This window comes from Centruroides vittatus, unplaced genomic scaffold (assembly GCF_030686945.1).
Source record: "Centruroides vittatus isolate TY-2023 unplaced genomic scaffold, ASM3068694v2 contig_694, whole genome shotgun sequence".
NCBI classification, from domain to species: Eukaryota; Metazoa; Arthropoda; class Arachnida; order Scorpiones; family Buthidae; genus Centruroides; species Centruroides vittatus.
The window spans coordinates 764,340-789,565 of record NW_027122438.1 but is presented as its reverse complement, the minus strand read 5'-3'; the positions used below and the strand labels follow the sequence as shown (position 1 = coordinate 789,565).

Below are 25,226 nucleotides of genomic sequence, written 5' to 3'. Positions count from 1 at the left end.
TCGTATCAATACAGACATTTTTTTTCCGCCGTAACTACACAACTGCGAGAGCGTCTATGCAAAGTGCTGCCATCTATCGATAACGGATGCAATTATTCATTAAAAATTCTCGATAAAAGTAATAGGATTAAGTATTTAATTTCAAAAAAAATGGCTTATTAAAATTTTATAAAATAAAATAACGTTAATGAATAATAAAAAAATATTTTATATAACTGTTAAAAATGAACTTACTCGAAAAAAATTGAAGCGAACCAAGAACAGCTACTGTTTCCGAATTTGCATTCTTCGCAAGAAGAACCGTGATCCGCGCAATCGACGACTCCCAACCAAAGCTCCTATAAAAGATTTTAGTTGTTTTCACAATCAGAAAACTTCAATAATGATTAATTATAAATCTATTAAATTAAAAATACGTATTAAATCTACCTTTCCGAACTTATTTGCTACCACTCGGTGCCATTTTTTGTCATTGACTATTCTTTGCGATATTACAACCACGTGACTTCGAACTGAACCGTATGTTAATTTTAGTTTATTCTGAACGATTTCTAAAGCAACGAAGAACGATTCGTCTTCCGTTCTACTGTATATCAAAAGAGAATTAGTCTGATTGGTAGCGAATGTGATAGATAAATCAATAGAAGAAATGTCGATGGGAGGAAATTCCATATAAGAAAAAGGATAGAATCCCCATGTTGACTTTTCGCAATGTCTTCCGAAGAAGCGTGGAATGCATTGGCAAGTATAACCTAAAAAGTACGAGTTAATAAATTTAATAATATAAATTATATAATACTAGTAAACTATTAGAGATTTACCTATTTTATTAACGATACAAGTTCCTCCATTTACACATCTATTTGGCCTGCAGATATCCGTAATAGATTCGCAATGCGTTCCTCGATAACCAGATCGACAAAGACAGAAATAATTTTCCGATCCGACTTCTTCGCACGTTCCTCCGTGCAAACAGGGGTTACTCGAGCATAATCGAGAATCGGGGAACTCGCATATTTTTCCTTTATAGTTATTGGGACACGAACAATTATATTGGGAACCGTTTGCTTTACATTTTCCGCCGTGGAGACAAGGACTTTTGGCGCAAGGATCCACCATATCGTCGCAAAAGAAACCCGAATAACTCGAAAGACAATAACATTGAAGTTTTCGTTGGAAAAAGGGTGTTGCTAATGCCAAATGAGGAGAGGAAGATATACTGTATCTTTTCTCGGAAAATAAAATGTTTTGACATTTTCCATCATTCTTGCAAGGATTTTCTTTGCATGGATCGTATCCGATTTCAACATCAAAAGATGAATTTAAGTCTTGTGTTTTATCTCTTACTATTTTCGGTAATAAATATTTACCTTTAGCAGTCCTAACGGATAATTGAATTTCAGTATCATTTTCTTTCTGTGTTATAGAAAATATAATCGGTTTACCGCTGTCCTAAAGATAGAAAAATAAAATTTGTTATAAATCACTTGCTTGAGACGATAATTTTTACAACACACTTACTATAATAATTGATGTGTTACTTCACAAATTTATAAACTTACCAGAGTTTTAATCAAGAAATAACTCACCTTAAAAATATTTTCCAATTTCTTCGTAAATATTTCCAAATTCTTTTCTAAAAATTGGTCAGTTGTGCTATTTTTCCAAATTATGCTTATGCTGTTTGATAAGGTATCGTTATCGAAAGATATAAACTGAACTTTAATCAATGATGTGACTTCAGAATGGACTCCATCATCTGCCGAAACATTTAGAACTGCGTTCCTTACTTTAAATGTGTTGAGATTGCATTCGGAAACTATTTCAAAACCTAAGCTCTCGCCTACTAATCTGCATCGATATTCACCTGTAGTATCCGGATCAAAAGGTCGTACATTTGCAATGACTCCGTGATGAAAATTATTTTCTTGCCACCAGACGATTATATTCATATTTCTAGGAATTGGAGGATTATTATTACGATCTAACACCAAAATACGTAATGTGTAAGAGGATTTCATCGGTGGTTGACCACTATCTTCAATCTCTAGTAACAGATCTACAAAAGAAATTATTGCTCTGTCTAAAATAACTAAAGTCTTCAAACGGCCCGTAGTCCTCTCAATCTGAAAATATTTTACGTCTTTTCCAACTAGACTATACTTATAAGGAAAAGTATTTGGTGGTAAGTCGTGATCTCTAGCGTTTAATGTCATGACTACAGTACCAATCGGTTCTCCCTCGTAAACTTGACCAATAAGTTCTTCTTCATCTAAGTAAGGACCGTTATCGTTCACATCTTCTAAATGTATATAGACGTTTGTAGTACCTGTTTGAGGCGGAGTTCCAATATCTGTCGCTGTCACTATCAATAAATACTTATCAGTTACTTCTCTATCTAATGATAATTTAACTGTCACTATTCCTGTCATTTCGTCGATTTGAAAAGCTCCTCCTACATTTCCGGATACGATTGAAAAAACGAATTGATTATGTTGAGGATGTTCATCGGAATCTGTTGCCGAAACTCGAACCACTACCGTATTGATTGAGACATCTTCACTAATCCGAACTTCGTACACCGAACTAGAAAATACCGGAGGATCGTTGAAATCTTGAATAAAGATACGAACTTCACAAGTATCTGTATTGTTAGCTCTAACGCTCCCTAAATTCTTTGCAAGAACATTAAAAGTAACATTAGACTGAGACTCTCTATCGAGTTTTCGGGTCAAAAAAACTACGCCCGTTTTGATGTCTAAACCAAAACTCATTTGTCCGTTTTTATTTCCTCCGAGGAGAATGTAATAAACCATTCCGTCATCTGCTCCATCATCATCAATTGCCAAAACCGTTCCAACTGAGGTTCCAACAGGAGACGATTCGCTGACTGCAAAGCGAAAAACTGGTTGGATAAATTTTGGATAAAATTCGTTAATACCACAAATATTAATTGTAATTAATATTTCACTTTCAAGATACGAATCGGGATTTTTTGCTTTCGCTAATAATTCGTATTTATTTCTTTGCTCGTAATCCAGTTCGAAAAGTGAAGTTAAAACACCTGTATCACGATCTAAATGAAAATATTTAGCGTATTCTTTTTCTTCTAGGTAATAGTGAATAATAGAATGCCTTCCGGTATCTTTATCTGTGGCTGAAAGAACCGTAATTATTGTATTAGGTGGTAAATTTTCGTCGATAGTAACTTCCAACTCACTATTATTAAAAATAGGAGGGTTGTCATTAATGTCTGTTATGACAACTTTCAGCAAAGCAGAACTATTGAGACTGTAAAACGCTTGATCTCTAGCTATAACTGATAATTGATATTCTCTAACAGATTCATAATCCAACGAACCGGCAATTGTGACTACTCCACTTAGAGAATCTATTTGGAATTTCTCTTCGTCATTTCCAGCTTCCATGGCATATAATATCTTCCCATTAATTCCTAATTAAATATAAATACTTATTATCTACAATTATTTTTATATCATTTCTGTAAATGGCAATTATGTTATCTAAATTAACAATAAATGAATTTATTTTATAAACTAAATATTATTATTCATTTTTCAAACGTTTCTAAATAAGTATAAAAATCTGATACACATTTTAAATAAATTAAGCATATAATTTATTGGTATATTAATTGATTTGCACTGTTATAACTTATTCCGTATATTAAATTAGAGTATATTAATTATACGATTTAAGACGTGAATTTTTAAATATGGAAATTATCATAATGGTGAGATTTAATTTAAACTTTCGGGCGAAATATCTCTTAATTTTGTAAATTTAGATATATTTTATTATAGAGCACTCTTTTTTTTAGTTTCTTTTCGTCTTGCACGTAGTAAGAGGACCTTTTTTCCATACTAGTCGTGGGTTCAGGCACAAAATGCGAACGTCCGGGTGGAAGGACGGGACCAACAAATGCGGGATAGACAGCCCATTAAAAATTTCTGGGGTTGTTCTCCCGGTTTCGATTTAGGGGGGCCTCCAAAGCGGTGAACTGAGGCGTTTACACTTACGGGAAACTCGTATAATAACGCTGTATTTGTATGAGAGATATGTGTAAACGATACGAATAGAGCGTTCTTATACGTGTTACTCGTAAGTGTAAACGCCGCTTCATAGGTAATGTCACATTTTGCTTATTTTACTTGATAAAATTAAATAAATTATGCTTCAAACTTGTAAAGAATAAGCATTTTATTATCTATATATTTTTCATAAGATATACGCCAGCAGCATAAAATAAATTAGCATAAATGCTGTATTTAATCAAGTATTAAAAATTTTATATTTTTCGCAATACATTTTTTTGTATAAAGAATTGATAGGATTATTGTACTTATTATAAGCGTGAAGCGGATATCTACTAAACAGTAAACGGTTTCATTTATTTATTGATAGATTAATTTTAATTCTTGTGAAATTGTGTTACATTAGCTAGAAGGAATAATAATCGTTGAATTTTGTAAAAAATCGTTTGTAAATTATGATAATCTTGCTTAAAATCTCAAAAATATTTGCATAGTTATTAGTATTCACCTGAAGGAAATGCAAATTTATAATTAAAATATTTAATAACTGCATTTATTAAGCATTTTAAATAGAGATTGGCATTTCCTATGTTAATTTTACTATTGTACGTAATTATTTTAAAACGATTTTATTTTTTATTTTTAAATAAATTTTGCTATAAATTAAATTTACTTCTCTACATTATATAGTTACAGTAAACTTATTTTTGTACGCTTGCTATAAATTATTATGTGTATAGCAATCATCGATAAATTAAAAAGTACTATACATAAGTAATACTTACAATTAAAACTTATATTTATTAAAAATGACATGGAATTGAAGAAAGAAATATTAATTAAGGGAAAATAAACGCATAATTTTACTACAGAGAGTATTATATACAGTACATCTAGCGTGTATTACGTTAAAACTTATTATGAACATTGAAAAATTAAAAGCTATTCTTTATAATTTAATCAAAGATAATACTTTTATGTAGAATATAAAACATTACAATAGGTCTTATATATTTATTAAAGCTTAGTTTAAACGTTAATTTAACAAAATATCAAAGCAAATAGCTCTAGTGTAGTATATACTAATATAATGGGCTGATAATAGACCATTCGTAATTGGAACATCGGAGATATAATGTATTTAAGTTTCTAAAAATATTTAAAATTTACGATGCATAATTGTAAATTATATAATTAAACATTTTTATTTTATACAAATGAACGAATAAATTAAATTGCAAAACAATTTATCATAAGAAAATAAATAAGAATGTACAGTTCTTTAAACGGTATAATTTGATTTCTATTATTTTACAGGATCTCAAGCTTTAAAATCCTACATTTTTTCTCACCTTTAGATCTTTATCGGAAGTTAGAAAATGATCGTCTAATTCCATACCACAATAGTAATTTTCCTCTTTGAATCTTTACTTTTTAAATGACTTCTAAAGACTTTAACGTAGCGATTTTGATGTATTTTCTATTCAAATCTTGTTATAAATGATAGTCACAATCATTATGATTTTGTATATATGAATTGTTGCGGATGTCCTAAGGATATATTCTTGTTCTAAATGTTGAACTATTAGATAACTGGTAGATCAACAAGCAATAAGGTGTTGGGAAATACTTAGAGATGCATTTGTCATTCAAACTAATAGGATCAGTTTAGTAAGACATATTATTATCTTTATTTTAAAATAAGATAAAATTTCAAAACTATTCAATATAAAGACTAATAAAGTAGGCTATATATATTAAAATTAAATTGAAATTTAAGCCACAATATATATGATTAAAACAAAATAAATTTGTTTTCGTATAAATTATAGTACTGAATAAAATTAATACCAATAAAATATAAAAAATGTGACTAAGAAATAATAAGGTCTACGCTTATGGCATACTTAAAATTACCTAATTAATTTTGTATATTTAGTTTAATTTAAACTTAACGCATTCACGTGAGAAGACGTAATTAAGTAACTCATAAATGAACATTTTATCATTTTATTCCTAAGGCCATTAATTCTAATTTTGAAAAATATGAAGTCGTAGGGCATTCACATTAATTTCGACTATACATTGCTATCAATTAACTTACTGTTGATATGCTTCGTATCTAAATGTGATGGGAGAAAAATGAATGACATTTATTTAAATAATTGACGCATTTCTAGTAGAAATTTTGTATTAAAAAAACATGTAAATTAAATACTTAACATCTGTTTAAAAAAATCTTCGCTAAAATACTAAATAATGAGAAAAATATAACGATTTCAAGTTTTTGCGTAAGAATTTAATGACTTCAGTCATGTAACAAAGTTTTTTTAATATTACTTTAAGAGCAGTAAATATGAAAATAGACAAGATATAGACCTACATCATGACTTTAATGATCTTTCCAGGCTTTACTAATTAACTGATATTGAAACAATTTACAATTCAATTTTTAACTATTATAAAACTTGTCAAATGAATTCGTTGTTTAATATATTTGTCATTGCGGCTTTTTAAAACTGTTAAATTTATATTACGGGCAATATATTATATCATTTTTGTAATTGTAGAAACTAATTTTAGTTTTAACCAAAGCAATATTCATTACATTAGATTTTTAATATCATTAGGACTATATTGGATTGTATCTTAGTTCAAGCTGTGAAAATAAAATTTTCTATATTCTTCTATTCCCCCAAGTTAAAAATGTTTTCGTATTGAATAGCAATAAAATATTTAAATTATTGGAAAGTTTTCTATATATGACTTACTAAGACGTTCAATAAAACGTTAAATTAAAGCAATTAACTTGTATTTTAATATTTTCTCTTAAAAATTATAGAAAAAATTACTTATAAATTATAAATGAATTTTAATTAATTATTAACAATTAAAAAAATATATCTATGTCTATCCCTTGATTCATTCTTATTATATTATAATGTAGATTCTTCAGAAACTATAATACATTTTCTAATACAATATACTATAGAATAGATGACGAGTGTGGATGAATGAGAATATTTTATTTAAATGTGTATCTTTAAAAAGTATTTCCTATTTCTAAAACACAAATTTAAATAAAATTAATTATAATATAAAGCATTTTGGGCTATGTAATAGATTCGAATAAATTTTTTTAGCATAATTTTAAAGAAATGCCATCACTGATCATTCTAACACTCGCGATTACATGAAATTATTATTATTATTTTCAAATTTTATTCACATTTCTTGCTTAATCAACTTTTTACACATTCATATTTAGGAAAATCTATCTGTATTTAAGCGAAGGATTGCAGAAAATAAGAACAACTTATCGAGAAATAGAGTAAATTTTTTAAATTCAGAGAACGAGTTTAGTAAAATGAAACAAAAATTTTATAACTAAAAGACAGGTTTGTAAAAAGGGAAAAAGATTTTAAAAAAAAATTAAGCCCAGTATTGCAAAAACGAAGAGATGGTTATTTATAATAAGAGAAGTATTTGCCGTATGTGGGAAATACGTTTGCGTTTTAAAAGAGACAATTTTCACATATATTTTATACTTCAAAATATTATTACAGATGTATGAAAATTGTATGAAGGCAAGATACGATTTTATACTTGATTGATTGCTGTTCTCTCTAATATTCATTTCAGTCCTTATTGTGTATAATGGTAAAACTATATAAGAAATTACAGAGAACAGTACATTTAGTAGTTTTTAATGCATATCCTTTATTTCCTATTTTAGAAATTAAAAATCCACTTTTTCCATCAAAAGGAGTGTTGCTGTGTGATAAGTTTTCAATAGCAATTTTATGCTTGGTTCCAAGAAACATACAACGATTCTATACGTTTGCTATTAGTTTATACAACGTATACGATTCGATAAGTAACAACCGAGCTAAAGAAAATACTTGTATGGAGCTTGCGATACTCATATATATTGATAACGGTGTATAATTTATTTCCACTGTAATACCGATTCACATAAGTAGTAAAAATTGTTTAATGCTGTGACATTGCGTAGTACAATATATTTTGACTTTAATTTCAAAACAAAAACTAATCTGGTGTAATTTGCCAGATTTGTAAACTTTGTTAGATATTCTCATAATATTTTGATGAGTTGATTCCAATATCTTCCATAATAACTCCTTATCTCGAAATCACTAGCTGCATTAATAGAAAAATTTTGCATTGATAACATTTTTTCTTTTTTTTTTAGTTTACACCGGCCTTAGTTTTTGCAATGCTTTATCTTAATAGCTGCACGCTGTCTTAGTTTTGAAATTTTTGTTTCATTTTACTAAACTTGTTCTCTGAATTTAAAAAGTTTATTCTATTTTTTGATAAGTTGTTCTTATTTTCTGTAATTTTTTGCTTAAATAGTGTAATATTTTGTTGAATTTAAGTAATATTCGATGAGAACAATAGGCTGAAATAGGCTGAGAACATTAGTTTAGCTTTTAATAAATTATCTCAGCAACATAAAATGTATTTTGGTGATGTATTAATTATTTGCTGAGTGAGTTTTGGTTTTTGTTAATTGAGTAACAATACATTTAATCATTAAATATTGCTTATTTTCTCACTTAAAATAAATCTGCTTTATTTGCACATTCTTTCAGAAAGAAAAACAACAAATTAACTAAACTAAATAACTTCGAAATGTGTTAAATGATATTCATGTAATTATAATTATATTCTTTCTTTTTATTTTTCCGTAATTCCTGGAAACTATTGGTTAAAATTTTTGGCTGAAGGCAATTTTCAAGCAACGACGACGAACTGTCCTTTTTATCTTTTTTCCCCTCCTATCCTTTTCTTTTGAATACAAATAAAATCTTTTTTAAATGGATCTTCTTTAAACTAACAATCTAGTTTAACATCTTTTCTTTCTAAGAAATTCCTGCGTAAATCTAATCCTTCCACCTAATCCGAAACATTTCTGATAAAAAAAAAATAATAATAATAATTTCACTTCCAATTAACATAACAGTGATTATCTGTCGAGACCTTTGCACTGTTCTGCTGTCGGTGTAAATTTCACTTTCAAGTTTTCATTTTTAATTTATGAACTGTTACACGACAAAATCTTACCATCTTGCTAAATATAACAGACTTCGCATATTGTAATCAGTTATCATTCTGTTATTTTTATCAATATCCGGTTATCGACAATACAGTATTATGTTCCAAATTATATAAGTTAAAATACATTATAAAATTTCGATTATTGTAATCAGAATCCAGTTATTATCATTATCATTATCTTCGGGATAAATAAGTCTTTTTACGCTCTCTTTTCGTTTTTCTATTATCTACAACTTTCAATAAATTATTTTGATTATTATTATTATACTGATTGAAGTTACATTAAACATTAATTGTCTTTAATCGCTATCTGTTCGCAAGAAAATAATTTAAAAAGCTAATATTATGCTAGATGTCGTCGAAGTTGGTAGCAATTTATTATGTATATAGGCCTAATACTGGATGAATTATATACATAATAATAATTATAATTAAAAAATGTTTAAGATATAAATTTTTCAAATTGTTTTAATGTGCCTTTTTAATGTTAGAGTGAATGAAACTAGAATTTTCTCTAATTTAAACTTGCTTACGTATCCTGCTTAATTTTATTAGTCGATTATTATTAAATTCCTAGTGATTATAATAAGCGAAGTAGACTATACGCAAAATGAGATTTTTTTTCTTGCTATCAAATGCTTACAATTTTTTTTTTTTTTTTTGTTTTCTTTTTCTTTAATGTGTGTAACACTTTTACCAATGCTACTTTTGCTTTGATTAGCTTTCCAGTTGTACTGTACATTTTGATCTCTGTAAGATTCCCTTGTAGTTTCTAAATGATCTAATTTCATTAAATCTTTATGAAATGTATTTTCTTTATTTAATTATTTCGATTAATCCATGTATTTATTTTATTATGACGTTTTTAATTTACTTTTTTTCTTATTGCTTTAAAATATTTAGTATTGTTTTTTATACACCTTTAAAATATATCCTTGCATGTTTAACAACTGATTTTATCTGAATAATTTTTTATCTTATTAAAATTACATAAAATAAATATGTATAGTGAATTTTTGGGTATTTTAATTTCACATTACGTAAATATATATAAATCTATTATATTTCATAAACGTGTGTTATAGGGATGATTCCAGATTAAATAAATTCGTTCGAAATGTTGCAAATTTTAATATTTTCTGTACTGTAAGAATGTGAAAAAATAGATGAGCTGTTATATTAGTTCACTTTGTAATTCATATCAGGTAATAATAGCATTACATCCAGTGTGGAATGCAAGAAAATAACTTTATCTGAATTACAAATAATTTATATTAAGAAGTATTATGAAATAAATAAAAAATAAAAATTGAATACAGTATTAAAATTTACAATAATTATTATTACATTGGGGAGAGCAGAATAAAGTGGCCAGTGCGGGTAAAGTAGCCATCCACTGTTATTTTCTGAGATAATGCTGCTGTCTAGTTGCAAGCATTTGAACTCCTTCGGTGGTAAAGCCGGAAGTGTTATAAGGCATCTAAGCTGGTTGACATAATTCTTTTTATGTTAGTAAAGTTTTTGTGGTTTTCATTTTGTCTGGTGTGAAATAAGTGATGATATTCTTCATTTTATCTAAAATAGTAATAAGTTTATAATTATTTACTTTAAACTCTTTGAAAGAGTATGCTTTTGATTTTAAAACCTTGTGGAATAGAATGAAGTAGCTTAGTCAGTTTTTAGTCTAGACACGATTTTGTGTAATGGCATCCAAGAGGGCAAAGTGGCCACCTTCCTGTCTACTTGGCCCGAAAAACTATATTACATTATTTTATCAATAAAACTGTAATAAATCCATATAGTAATTTTAAAATAGAATAAAGATTAAATCTAATTTAATCTAAAGCCTATGAATTTAAGATTACTAAAGGTTACCTACTGAAAATTACTTTTTACAGGTAGATGACGCAATGCCATCCAATTACAGACGAAAAACAAACCAGCAGGGCTGGGATTCTCATGCCATGCAACAGGCCATTAATGCTGTACAAAATGATAGAATTCCATATGCTACAGCGGCAAAGAATTTCAATGTACAGTACCTCTCAATACTTTCCTGGCCACTTTACTCAACCAGGTTGGGTAAAGTGGCCATTTTCGTATAAAATTTGTAAAAATTAAAAAAATCCATGTTGTGTTAATACAAAAATAAAATTTTTTCTTGCTTTTACACTACATGTAGTTTATATAGAATTATTTTAATCGTTTTTCCGAATTAGAAAATATGAGTAAAAATTATTTTAGCTTAGAGCCACTTTATCACTTTTATTTTAGCCACTTTATCATGCTCTCCCTTATATATATATATATATATATATATATATATCCGTTTAAATGTATAAAATATGTAATAATATATTAAATTACTATTTAATTTCCAAAAAAATTAAAATTTCCAGTCGTTTTCTGGGGAAATTAAGATAAAAATAATTGAATTATATCAAAATTTTAATTATTTCAATTTATTTTATGAATCTCCAATTTCCCTTTACCTCGTGATATTAATATGCTATAACAGTGGTGTCCAAACTATGGCCCTGGCCAAATCCGGCCCGCGAACGTGTTTGACACATAAGTGATTTTTAAAATATTTGTATCCCGTATACTCACGCCTCGTGCTCAACTTGGCCTGCCAATCAAAAAATTTGGGGCCACCATACAATAGCATTAAATAATTGAAACGATGATTATTTTGTTTGTGCATTTTATAAAATTCAACAAAAGTATTTAGTTCGTTTACACATCGAATGTTTTCATAATTACCGTAATTTAGTTTAATTATAAACACAGACTTTCATAATGAATTATATTAAATAATAAAGAATGAAATAAAATAAAGTGAAAAAAAATTTGAAATACGATACATTCGATATAACACGCTTCGATAGAATGCGAATCCGTACACAACTCAGATAATTTATCAAAGTCGGGCGGAACAAAACAGACGGTAGAAAGTGGGTAAGTTGATAGCAATTGCCATACAATATGAGTTGTTTTCCCTTTCCAGGACCGTCGAGAGGGGAGGAAACAGGGGACTTTCGACTGGGCCAAAAGAAAGCTTACTCGTTAGGAGCCAGTATAAATTAATGTTCATTTTTACTAACAAAAAATCGTTAGGACTGCTTTTCTATTAATAAAAATTTTTAAAAAGTTCCAAAATAAGTGGCAAAACAGACCTGCAAAGGGAGAAAACGGTCCGCTGTACCCTGGGCCTCACGTAAGCTCTCGACGGTCCTGCTCCTTACAATGCAATCTCAGTAAAAAGCGGTCGAAATTTTTAGGTTCTAAGCACCACGTTATATCAATGTCACCAGTGTAACGATTTTTAGCGATTTAGTAAAAACAGCTTTTATATTTCGTTATCTGTCGAATATTTTAAATAAATTTTAGCTCTGCGATGTAGTTTAATTCAGAATCGCAATCTACAGCAAAGTTTATCAGTTAAATATTGCAAGAAAGATAAGAGATCGCTTCAGAAATGGTTTAAAATGTATTTACGATTTTTTTAAAAAAGGTTTATTTAAAAATTTTCATTTTATATTAATCAGCTTATTACAAAATTATAAATTTTCCTCCTTTATATTAAAATATTTAGTAATCAAAAGCCGTTACCAGAGAGCGAGATTAAGTTTGTTAATAATGTTCAGTAAAGGTAATCATTTGAAAGCATTAATAACATCGTTAATCACTCGTGTTAATAACAAACTAACACAACTAATTAATAATTTAATAACCTTTATGACAATTTTTATTACTTAATAGTCTATATGGTTAAAAGTAAATTTAAATCGGTATTACTAGTTTTATTTCGGATTATTTTAATATTATATATCATCTCGAACAATCTAAAGTAAATAGGTAGAGCCTTATAGAGATTAACGATTGGAAAAGACAAAATTTACCTTTATCCTTGTCAATTGCAGTAAGTCCAATTAATTTAGATCCTACAGCTTCGTTCTCAGCAACAACTACTTGATATGATGGAGAAAGAAATGAAGGTGGAGAGTTATTCTGTTCGCTTATGATTAATTTTAAAGAAGTATTCGTAGACATTGGAGGCAATCCTCTATCAAAAGCCGAAACTTCCAATATAAAAATGGTGCCGGCACCTTTTTTGAAATATTCGCATACGCTAACAATTCCTGGAAATAGACGAAAAATGAAATTTATTATTATTCACTGCACATCTTTGATTACTTTTTTAAAAATATTAAATATATAAAGGCGTATTTCACATAAACTTAATGGCAAAAGAGGGCGTAATGCATACGAGAAACAATAAAGGCAACGTGTAATGATGGGTTATTCTATTTTGATTAGAGTCGAAGACTAATAGCTAATTCTAAAATAATTTCAGGTTTAATGCATATAATAAATTTGAGTCGATTATCTTAGCATATTATAATAGAAATTAGTTTTTGAACTAATAATTTATAGTGAAAAATTATTGAAGATTTTATGCTTTCACGCTTTGAAATAAACTAATATGAAAATTAATAGGTACTTTTATACAAATTTTATTCAATAGCAATTTTCTAGAAAATTATTTTCTTTGTTAATAAATTTTATTCCTTGGATAAAATAAAAAGTAATTAATAAAAAAAATTATTTTAAGAAGAAAAAAAAACTAGAAAAAATGATTCGTGTGAATTTGGTTTAATAAGAATTTAAAGAAAATAATAATTTCCTATAGATTATGTAATTAAGTCATAGTTCTTAATCGAAAAGAAATAAAATTCTGTACTGAAATTACATAACAATTAATGATATAAATGCAGAAGAAACAAGAGACTAATTCTTTAAAAGAAGGAACTGTTTAATTTCTAAAGGTAAATATTCTCAATCCATCATTTTCACTTTTTTGATGACAAGTTTATTAAATTTTTACTCGTCGCCATCGAATTAAAATTAACCATATCTTTTATTAATATCTTATATCGAATTTATAAACTTTTGAAATATTATTAGATTAACTTAATGCAAACGTTTTTAAATTATAATTTAATCAAAATTTGAAATTCTAAATCAATTGTAGATTAACACAGACTTTCCGATACGCATTCTAAAAGTTATCGGCTTTTTTATTTCAATTATTTTTAGCAGCTGCATTTAATGAACGAGTAAATTCTTCGCCAGTACGTTTGTCTGTCACGTACAGTACATCCTATCTTTTTCGCTTACTCCCATAGGTGAAAGTCAATTGGATAAAGATCAAAGAAACGAGCGACCGTATAACAGGTCTTAGAACAAGTCCAACGTTTTCCAAAAGCATCGATTTAAACTAAATGTCTTCCACTGCTTACAATATCCAATAGCATTAATTACATTAAAACACCGTTAAATGAAGCTATCAATATAAAATGACCTCAAAGTTCTTTTATGGTATGGTAATTACAAGAAAAATAAAAGATTAATAATGGAAAAGTCTAAACAATAAATTCATGACGTCGAACTGGTAACGACTACGCTAAATATCCTGATTTTAAACTATTTTAAGATATGAGGTAAATCTAAATTATACAATTGTAAAGATAAATCAATTAAGCATAAAAATTTGCGTTTCCATTGCCGAAAAATAAGTATCAACTCTTACTTTCTATGTAAACATAAATCAGTATGATGCTTCCAATCGTTGTATAAGTTATTGTCATTAATCTCAATTATATATATTTAGTTTTAGTTCCCAATCATCGTTCGGTATTATATCAGTTGTTTTAATGCATTTGAATTGCTAATACTTCCTTTCATATATCATTGGGCAGAGATAGAAAGTGCGATATACAGTGGTCCTGGAAAGAGAGAGCGTCCAGGCATATTAGGCGCTCAACAGAGAAAATAAAAATGGCTTTTACTTCTAAGAAAATTCCCTTCGTAAACTCGTAAATCTGTTTAAATTTTCTTCCTACTTTCTACAGTTAAAAGCGATTGCTTAATTCACAAAAATTAGATCAAAACCTTTGGGATAATCATTATTATAGTTAGCGCCACTATTTTCTATATACAGTATATGTATATATAAGTGTGTTTCTCATGTCTGAACTTCCATTTATAAGCATCCTGAACGGATTTTATTCAGTCTCGTATGTATTAAATACCTTTTATTGGATTTAAATAGCTTGAAATAAACTTTCCAGTTGTTAAATTTATAGTCAGTTTCCTTTTGAATATTTATGTTTACGTTTTAAAAAGTTTTAATAGAAATACATCTTTATATATAAAGCAAATGAATAATGAAACTTTTCAGTTCTAATTTCCGACTAATTTTCTACAGTCTATCGTTTAATGTATGAAAATATTTTATTTTTATTATTATTATATAAGGAGTCCCATTAAAATCGGCTCGACCGAGATGATAAAAGTTAGTAATGTAAATTTTATAGAGAATACTTATAATGAGACAAATTTTACTGGTATATTTAAAAGGAAAATGCGTAAGACCAATCCTAGAGCTATAAGCGAACTGAAGGAAAGCATTCTAAGAAACATTGAAGATGTCAACATAAATATTTTACGTAAACATGATTACGCTTACACAAAGGTGCATATATGCACAAGGAACCACTTTCATCATCTTTTAAGTTTCTATACGTTTAAATAATGTTAAAATAGTTTCTAACGAGTGTCGTTTGCCCGAATTCATTTGTATCACTTCTAGTAAATGGGGCCTGTATAACTTACTGTAAGTATGGTTGCATCGAATAAATTTAAGAACGGGCGAATTTAGAATATACGATTGAATCAATAAAATTTTGAAAACGTGTAAAAACTGCGTAAAACATAAACTACATAAAAAACTAAAGGAAGAAACAGTTTTCTTATTCTGTTTAGATATTTTTATTACCTACGGATATAAGTCCTAAGAATAATATACGTTTAGGTCACAAAATGTCTATTTGATACTATTAGACTATATTATTTGATGAAATACTTCTTGAAACAGATTTTTTTATGTATATACAACAGAATTTAAAGTGAGTTTATATAATATAATATATTTGGGATTTTTTTTTATTCTTCAGAATAATCAAATCTGAATACAGTAAAGCAACTAGAAATATATAAGAATATATCTATTGCAAATTATGTCCTATTGCAAATTATGTCCATTAATACAGAGAGCTAAAGAGATGAATTTATATAGAGATAGAGAGACAGATGAATTTTAAAAATAAAAAAGATATATTAATATATATAGCCTATGTATGATAGCAACTGTAAAAATATTTGCGTGCCGTCTTCCATATTCACTCAAATTAATCAATATATTTTTGAATGAAAGTTGAAAACGTTTCGGTTCGCTCAATTGAAGATTCCAATGTAACCTGAACCAACTATTTATATACAATTCATTATATATTTAACAATAGTAAATAATAATAAATGATATTCTACACGAACTCGGCATACAAACTATTTAAACATTGACATGAAAGTACTTAAACATGTACGGGTAACGAATACGACCAAGCTTATTTTTTATCGTAATTAAAAATTTATTTTAGAATTATAGACTATATAGAATATAGAACTAAATAGAATTATAGAATTACTTATAGAATTAAAACATATCTATTTAAATAAACAGTTTGTTTTACTCTATATTTCTATAAAATAAGCAAAGATTAATAAAATTGATAATTAAGCAAATTTTTACTATTAACTGTTTACTATTGTTATAACAATATTATTAAATGTTGATCTTATATATATATATATTTCTAAATATTAATATATTAGCTAGATTATTTATAAGAAAGGCAAAAGTTATTTACCTCGATATTTGTCGATGCAAAAGTAAAGAGAACCATTTCCTCCAACAATGTAGTAATTGATCTCGGAATTAACACATTTATCATTAGAATCTTTGGCTGTCAACTGTAATATTGTTTGATTCATATGGACGTTCTCCGGAACTGGGTAAACTGAATTATTTCCGACGAAAATAGGCGGTCCAAAATTCCTATCGACCATTTTAATCGCTACAACAGCTTGAGAAGAAAGAGGCGGTCTACCGTGATCAGTTGCTATTACTTGAAAAATATACTGATCATCAAATTCTTTGACGTGGATCTGTGGTCGAATGTAAATTTCTCCCGTATCCGGTTCAATAGCGAAAATATTATGAGTTGGTTTTAAATTGTAGGTAATTGTTGAATGTGGACCTTGTTTATCACGATCGAATGCTTTGACTTTTCCAACTTTAGAGCCTGTAGTTAAAGTTGAAGATATGTTAAATTGGTAAATCGCACTGGAAAACACAGGAGGATTATCGTTAACGTCTTGCACTGTGATAGTTAAATGAGTTTCCGCTCTCCACGAGCCATCAACAGCAGCAACTTTCAAAATATATTCTTCCCTAGTTTCACGATCTAATTTTTTCAATACAGTAACATTTCCATTATTTGGATCTAGATGAAATATACCGTCCCAATTTTCCACAAAACTATAAGTGGCGTTTGCATTAATGCTAATATCTCGATCGGATGAAGTCAAGTGAATTACAACTGTCCCAGGAGGTGCATTCTCAGTCACATTTGAGGTAAACAACCTAGTAAAACGAGGTGGATTATCATTTTTATCTGACACAATAACAGTAACCGTAGTAGAACTACTTTTAGGAGGATTTCCTCCATCTGTTGCCTGAACAATCAAATTATAACTGTCTTTTTCTTCTCTGTCAAGTTTAACTGCGGTGTAAATAATTCCTTTGTGAGGGTCAATACGAAAGGATGAGTTAGCTGATTCAATTAATTTATAAGAAATTTGTCCATTAGCTTTTTCGTCTAAATCTTCTGCCAAAACCTGTATCACTCTTTGAGATTCTTCCAAATTTTCACTGATAGTCGATTGATAAGGATTTTCTTTAAATATGGGTGAGTTATCGTTGACATCTTCTATTTCGATATCTAACCGAACAGCGCTTGCTAAATCTCCATCGAATGCTTGGATCCATAATTCATATTTAGCCACTTCCTCTCGATCTAACATACCTGAAACACGAACTTCTCCAGTTCGATGATTCACCGCGAAAACTTCGTTTATATTGCCTCCTCCGATAACATATCTTAATCTACTATGAGGACCTTGAGGTGATACAGCAGATAAAGTACTGATATGGTAATCCGTAACTGATTCCAAAACTCTAAACTGTCTTCGATCCGATCTAAAATGAGGAAATCGGTTCGCTGGACTGAGTCGAATGAATAGGTTATAAGTATCCGAGAGAGAAATTTTCCCGTTATCTTTCACTTTAATTGTGATGTTATGATTGTCGTCGTTAGGATTTAGATCACGCTTCAGTTTCAAAACTCCCGTGTTCTGATCAATAAGAATTATCTCCGAATCACTAACATCATATGTTAATTTACTGTTATTGCCAATGTCTAGATCTTTAGCTCGGCTTTCAAATACGAACTGATCTGCAGAAAAAAAAGAAAAATAATAATAAATCTCAGGTCATGTATGAATAAATAGCTTTAAATTAGAAAATTAAAAAAAAAACCTTTTAATGCATTATTCGGTAAAATAACTGTAGAGCTATTAATCATGAACTGAGGAGCATTATCATTTTGATCAGTCACTTTTATCATCAACTGAACTATGCTAGAATGTCTGACGTTAAATCCGCAATCCTGAGCAATAACAGACATTTTATAAACGTCCATGGCTTCACGATCTAACGTCTTAAGAGTCGAAATAAGTCCCGTTTCCGAATCCATGGAGAACAAATGGGAATAATTTCTATCAAAAAAATCGTAACTGAAAAAGTACAGAAATATAATTTTTAGAAAATTAATAGAATAAATACATTGTCAACAAAATTAAATTAAATTATAAATACTTACACAATTCTTCCGTTTTCGCCGCTATCAGGATCATTAGCTGATAACTGAATAATTTCTTTTCCTGGAGGCAAGTTCTCTTCAACATATCCTATGTATTGTGATTGATCAAAGTCAGGAGAATTATCATTGACATCTTCGACAATGATAGTGACAGTGGCTGTTCCAGTCTGTAAAGGACTCCCTAAAAAAAAATAAAAAACTACTCATTCAAGTGACACGAAATATAATCTCATAAATACTAGAACAACTTTACCTCCATCAATAGCAATAACTGTCAAAATATATTCGTTTTGTTTCTCTCTGTCAACACTATTATGCATGGTTAATTCCCCAGTCGTCGCATTAATACTAAAGATTTTCTTGTCACCATCTTGAATGGAATAACGAATTGCGCTATCTTCATCATCATCTTCCGCCTCAAGAGTTATAATCGTAATTGGAAAATAATCCATATTTTCTAATACGCGAACTTGATAAGGACTGTCAACGAATATGGGATAATTGTCATTAATATCAGTTATAGTTATTGCCAGAGCGACAGTATCGTGAAGTATATTGTCACCACAATCTATCGCTCTCAATGTTAATAGATATTGTGATATTTTTTCTCTATCTAGTTCTTTGTTTACTCTTATAATTCCAGAATAAAGATCTATAGTAAAGTGATTATTAATGTTGCCAGATTCAATAGAATACTTGATTTGTCCATTTTTATCTTCGTCAGGATCACTAGCAGATACCTGAAAAACAAAATGACCAACACGAATATCTTCAGGTAAGCTGACTTCATAGCGATCTTTCTGGAATTTTGGACTATTATCGTTGATGTCGTTTACATTAACGGTGATTGCAATAGATGAGGAACGAGGACGTTTTCCTTTATCTTTAGCCCAAATAATAATATTATAAGTAGAAATATTTTCTCTGTCTAAAACTGATTTTAACTTCAAATGCCCTTCTACAGGACTTAAACTAAATGTGTTATCAGTTCCTTCGATTGAATATTCTATATAACTATTCGGACCGTCGTCGTTATCAATTGCTTTTACAGTCATAATCAAAGTGTTTATTGGAGCATTTTCATTTACCCAAGCCGATGTCGGAGTCAAAAACTGAGGTGATTCATCGTTAACATCTTTTAAAACAATAGTGACAAGTACTTTACTAGAAAGAGGTACATTAGGATATTGAGCTTCATCTGTAGCACTTATTACTAGATTATAAAATGATGTTTTCTCCCTATCTAAGTCCTTCGACGTTATAATTGTACCATTTGATGTAATGGAAAATTCATTTTTTGGATCTCCTTCTAAAAGTTCATAACGTATTTTTCCATTAAAACCTAAGCGAATATACCTTAAATTAATTAAATTATTTTTAAACATTTATTAATTAAGTTTATCAAACTTTAATTAACCTGAATCCATATCCCGTGCAGTAACTTGTAAAATATATGATCCTATTGTTATATTTTCGAATATTTCTTGACGATATGTAGTCGATTCGAACAAAGGAACGTTATCATTTACATCTACGACATTAATATATATTGTCACTGTAGATGATAAACTGGGATGACCGGAATCTTCTGCTTTAATTGTTGCTATATAAAGTTGCTCCTAAAATAATAACTAAATTTTATCTAAAGAAACACTTTGAAAATTACGTTAGCCTAAAAAGAAAATAATGAAACTACCTCTTCATAATCTAACGTAGAAATTAGGGTAAAAGCCCCTGTTAGAGGATTTAAATTAAAGACATCCTTCCCCCATTCAGTTAAGATGCTGTAGGTAATTAGTGAATTATCTCCAACGTCTTTATCGGAAGCTAACACGCTTCCTATCACACTACCTTTTTGAGCATTCTCGAGAATATCGAAAGAGTACACTTGATTGTCAAACTCGGGATAATTATCGTTGATATCCATCACCTGCATTATCAAAAAAATCTTTACATTTAAATGCCAATTAAATGCAATATAAATACTGCTTAAACACTTACCTGAATAATCAAAGTTGAGTATCCTTCTCGAACTCCATCCGATGCTATCAATTGCAAAAAATATTCTGAACTATTTTCACGATCTAATTTCTTTAATAAAGTAACAACTCCATCAGATAATTGCACGCTGAAATAATCGGAACCTTTAAGAAAGTAACTAATACTTCCTACTGAATCTTCGTCAACAGCAGCAACTTTTATAATAGTAGATCCTGGAGACGTGTCTTCTGTTATGTTTACTTGATAGACATCTTGAATGAAAGTAGGAGGAGTATCGTTCTCGTCTAGAACCGTTATAGTAACCTAAAATGAAGGTAAAAAATCGCATATCTGCTTAATATCAAGTATATACTATATGAAAGTATATAATTGTAATGAATTTATTGCATAAAATAATAAGTAAATAAATATAATAAAGAGTAAGTGAATCTAGCGCCATCTAATGAGAAAAAATAGCATTAACAATTAAATATGTGTTAATTATAATGGAAAAAAACAGTATAGAGATTAATAAATAAAAACATTTATTTATTTATCGCGTGGAGATTAAAGCATTTCGTTATACCGAGTACGATACTATTAAATCTGTTCGATACTTTAAGTCTTAGCTTAATAAAACTTTAAATAATTAGATATAAGCGAAAAGTTTAGAATGTAAATTAACGAAAGAAATTTCCTTTACGATCCAAAGACAATCATCGCATTCAATTTAATCTCAATGTTTTAGACATAAACGTCCGAATGATGCTGCTGCAATTCATAAAGGTTCTTTACGACCAGACAGGAATGTTGTCAAACAAAAGAGAAGCATGAAAGCCGTCAAACTACTCATTTAGCATATTTTAATATAAAGAGCAGCGTTAATTAGTATTCCATTGCTAACCCGTTAATCATATCAAACGTAAGAATGCCAGTCGATAAATCTAAATAGCGTTATTTTAGCCATAAACTTGAAAAAATATTTATGATTATATTTAATATAGTCTACTTATAGGTGACTCTAGGCCTGAAGTTGCTCAATGCTTTCAAACGAGTTCTCCCATCTTCAAGCTTATCCACGCAGTCAACAAGTTTCGACCAGACACTTTCAGACTATGAAAAATAGAAGTTGTGTTATCGGTAAAACACAACAGCCGTTGACAGAACAGTTTATTGATGATAGCAGCATTTTGCAATAAAACGGACCTAATTCTGCCAAGTTAGTTGCTTAGATAAAGAGTACAAGAAAGCTTTTCAAGGTCAAATTATACACCATCCGTGTGACAGTATGTAGCCTTAAGCAAAAAATCGTTGCGTCATTTATCAATGAGGAGGTTCCGATCTTTGTATGAACTTTCAAAAGCTCATGCAGTTGAAAAGAAAACTAAAAACGAATTCCAAATTGCCACTTGGTTTTTATTCTGAATATTGCGCTTCGGGAATAAAATCTTGGTGTTTGAAAAAGCGAGTGATGTGATGATTGAGATATAGCTCCGATGTAAAACTTATTGGGCACGTGATTATGTCCAACCAATGATAGCCTGGATGCCCGAGGTTGAAGAACGTAGTCGAGATGGCACTTGGCCTTCTAATTGAGAGATGTCCTCGGGCTGGCGACAAATGAAGCGACAGTTTCTCCGGAAATAATTTTATCTTTACACATCTTCGTATTAAAAGCTTTATTCGTGTGAGAAGATATCCACAATTTGATAATATTATGCTATTTAATAATAATAATAATAATAATAAAAGACAAACTGTTTTATTAAATAAGACTAAAATCCGCAAAATTTCTGCCACTTTGATACAGATTTAAATGCTAAATATAAATTTATTTAAAACGTTTTTAAATAATAAATTCAATTCAAGCGTTATTCTTCTCTCAAATTTCAATTCAACAATTGAATATATTTTGAAGTAAATTGAGTTTTCAAAAGAATTTATCGTTCTTTAAAAATGTATATGGGGTAGTATGAATGTGTTAAAGGAAAATGCGACCTTTCTTGCCACAACATAAGAATGCAGTTTATGTATGCAAAGATTTCATCTTTATACATGACCCATACGTGTCTCTCTCTATTTAATAGCCCGAGGAGAACCATTAAAAATATTCTAGCACCACCACTTCTGCTGCTATTGGATGATTGTTGAATCAAGGCGGAGTTCTACCTTATCTGGTAGTCAACATAGTTCTTTCTTCTTTCAATGTCCCCTAAATTGGAGTCATATCAATCAAAGCGTGCAGGAGGGAAAAGAATTCGACACACCCTTTAAGGTTAATTTATATCTGCACACGTCTGGTGCAGGCGTGGTTTAATTATATACGACTACTTGCATTCTAAGTTAAACTAACGTGCGCAGTTTACATACGTCTTATCTATCGTAGTCTAAGGATGCTTGCACGATAAGTTGGAAATCTCGGATCGCTAGTGTCAAACTTACTAAACGTTCAATAGACGTCGTGTTTTTAGTATCCTGCCATACAAATTGCAAAGACATATAAAAGTCAAGAACAATTGTCTGTGATTTATGCCTGCAATTCAGTTTGCCTTTCTTATTTTTAACTTCGTTTCAACTATATTATACAAAACTACTCAATCTAAAAACACCAAATACTTATTTAAATAAATAAATAAGTATTTTTTTTACATTACAAAATATTGACTCAAGACATACTTATGAAAATTTATTTTGCTACAGGAAAATTCAAATATCATGTTCTATCTTTAATATAATTCAAATATTCAATAGTAAATTGCATCGCTTAAAGGAAAACTAATTTGGTTTAATTTACAAATTTATCGTTTACAGAAGAGTAGCAAAGAACTTCGGGAGTAATTTCATTACCGAGAAAAGCAAATAAAAATATTCCTTTCTCTAAATATATATACGAAAATGATAAGTATTCGATTTATTTTCAAAATTATTATAATATTAAACCATTTTTTACCATTCAAACGGTTGAGTTTTTCAAAAATTATTTTAATTCTGTGAAGAAATTATCATAGAATTAAAATAATTTATCACAAGAATCATATTTTTATGGAAGAAACCTTATCTTTTATGTTTATTATTAGGTTTATATAAGATATTGATTGTATAAAATTTTTCAGAATTGATGAATTAAAATCTTATTTCTCTTAGAATGATTGTAGATTTATTTTGTAATTTACTTCAATAAATTTTCAATTTTTTTTAAATTTATATTTCTCGATATAATTTATACATTATATCGAAATTGAAGATTTGTACTTCGAATTATTAACGACTATCCAGGAACACCAATCTTACGGTGGAGATTATTTTTAGTTTGTGTAATAAAGCGAAAGTTTTATCGCTATAATAATTACTTACAAGAAAACGAGATAAAAATGTAACAAAATTAAAAAATATTGATAAAAACATTAAAATACAAACATTACTTTAAAGAAATAAAGTTCCTGTTGACGACCAAAAAAAAAAAAAAAAAACAAATTACAGGGAGCGATTACCCCTTTTGGTCCGTCCATGTCGTAGAATTTAACTTAAATTCATTTTATAGCCAAGCAAAGCAATTTATTTTAAAAATATATCTTAAAGTTGTATTGAAAAATATGTAAATTGTCTTTTGATTTATTCAATTTTTATGTTTAAAATTTTAAATTAATCTATACTTTGGGTAATTTTTATAGTAATATATAGCACTAGATTTTATATTTTTAATTTATAAAACAAAAAATTAAGTGGCTTGACGACCTTATAAATCGAAAATAAAAAGTTTTACATAAAAGCCACAGGAACCTTACTTGAAATATTCAAAAACTTAATACTCTTAATTATACCTTAACAATTATCTTTAATATAACATTATAATTAATAAGAATATTAATATTAATAATAATAATAATAAATAAAAATAAATACTGTATTAAGTATAAAGCTTGTAATAAGACCTGAATTTTAATAAAAATGTAATTGAATTTAAATATCAATTTTGACCTGATATTTAAATTAAATTGAACTTTTTATTTAAATAATTGTGGTTTAGAAATAAATTCCTAGACTTTTAGTAGGGATTTATTAAATTGCTTATAAAAATTAATTAAAAATTGCTTATTAATTATCAAAAATTCATTACATTATAATAATTTGATGAGTTTTTGATTATTATTGAAATACAATAAATAGTAATTAATTTGAAAAATAATAAATTTATAAATTAATAATAAATTTGAAAAAATAAGTTATAATATTATAAAAATTTTCGAATTTCAACTTTGTATTT

General features: G+C 28.5%; 1 protein-coding gene across 2 annotated transcripts in view; it reads right to left on the bottom strand.

Moving 5' to 3' along the window:
* LOC136980358 (cadherin-related tumor suppressor-like) overlaps positions 1-25,226 on the bottom strand; it is a 54,296-nt gene that overhangs the window by 8,989 nt on the left and 20,081 nt on the right. The window contains exons 2-14 of one of the 2 annotated variants that reach the window (XM_067276450.1): positions 20,984-21,286; positions 20,679-20,912; positions 20,400-20,601; positions 19,236-20,324; positions 18,983-19,163; positions 18,640-18,896; positions 16,910-18,556; positions 13,040-13,279; positions 3,221-3,454; positions 1,590-3,157; positions 822-1,452; positions 430-752; positions 235-338 (exon numbers count right to left, since the gene is read on the bottom strand). In XM_067276450.1, coding sequence (XP_067132551.1) covers positions 235-338; positions 430-752; positions 822-1,452; positions 1,590-3,157; positions 3,221-3,454; positions 13,040-13,279; positions 16,910-18,556; positions 18,640-18,896; positions 18,983-19,163; positions 19,236-20,324; positions 20,400-20,601; positions 20,679-20,912; positions 20,984-21,286 — 7,013 coding nt within the window. Of the gene's footprint in view, positions 1-234; positions 339-429; positions 753-821; positions 1,453-1,589; positions 3,455-13,039; positions 13,280-16,909; positions 18,557-18,639; positions 18,897-18,982; positions 19,164-19,235; positions 20,325-20,399; positions 20,602-20,678; positions 20,913-20,983; positions 21,287-25,226 lie in introns of both variants that reach the window. The other variant, XM_067276449.1, reaches the window with a different exon arrangement.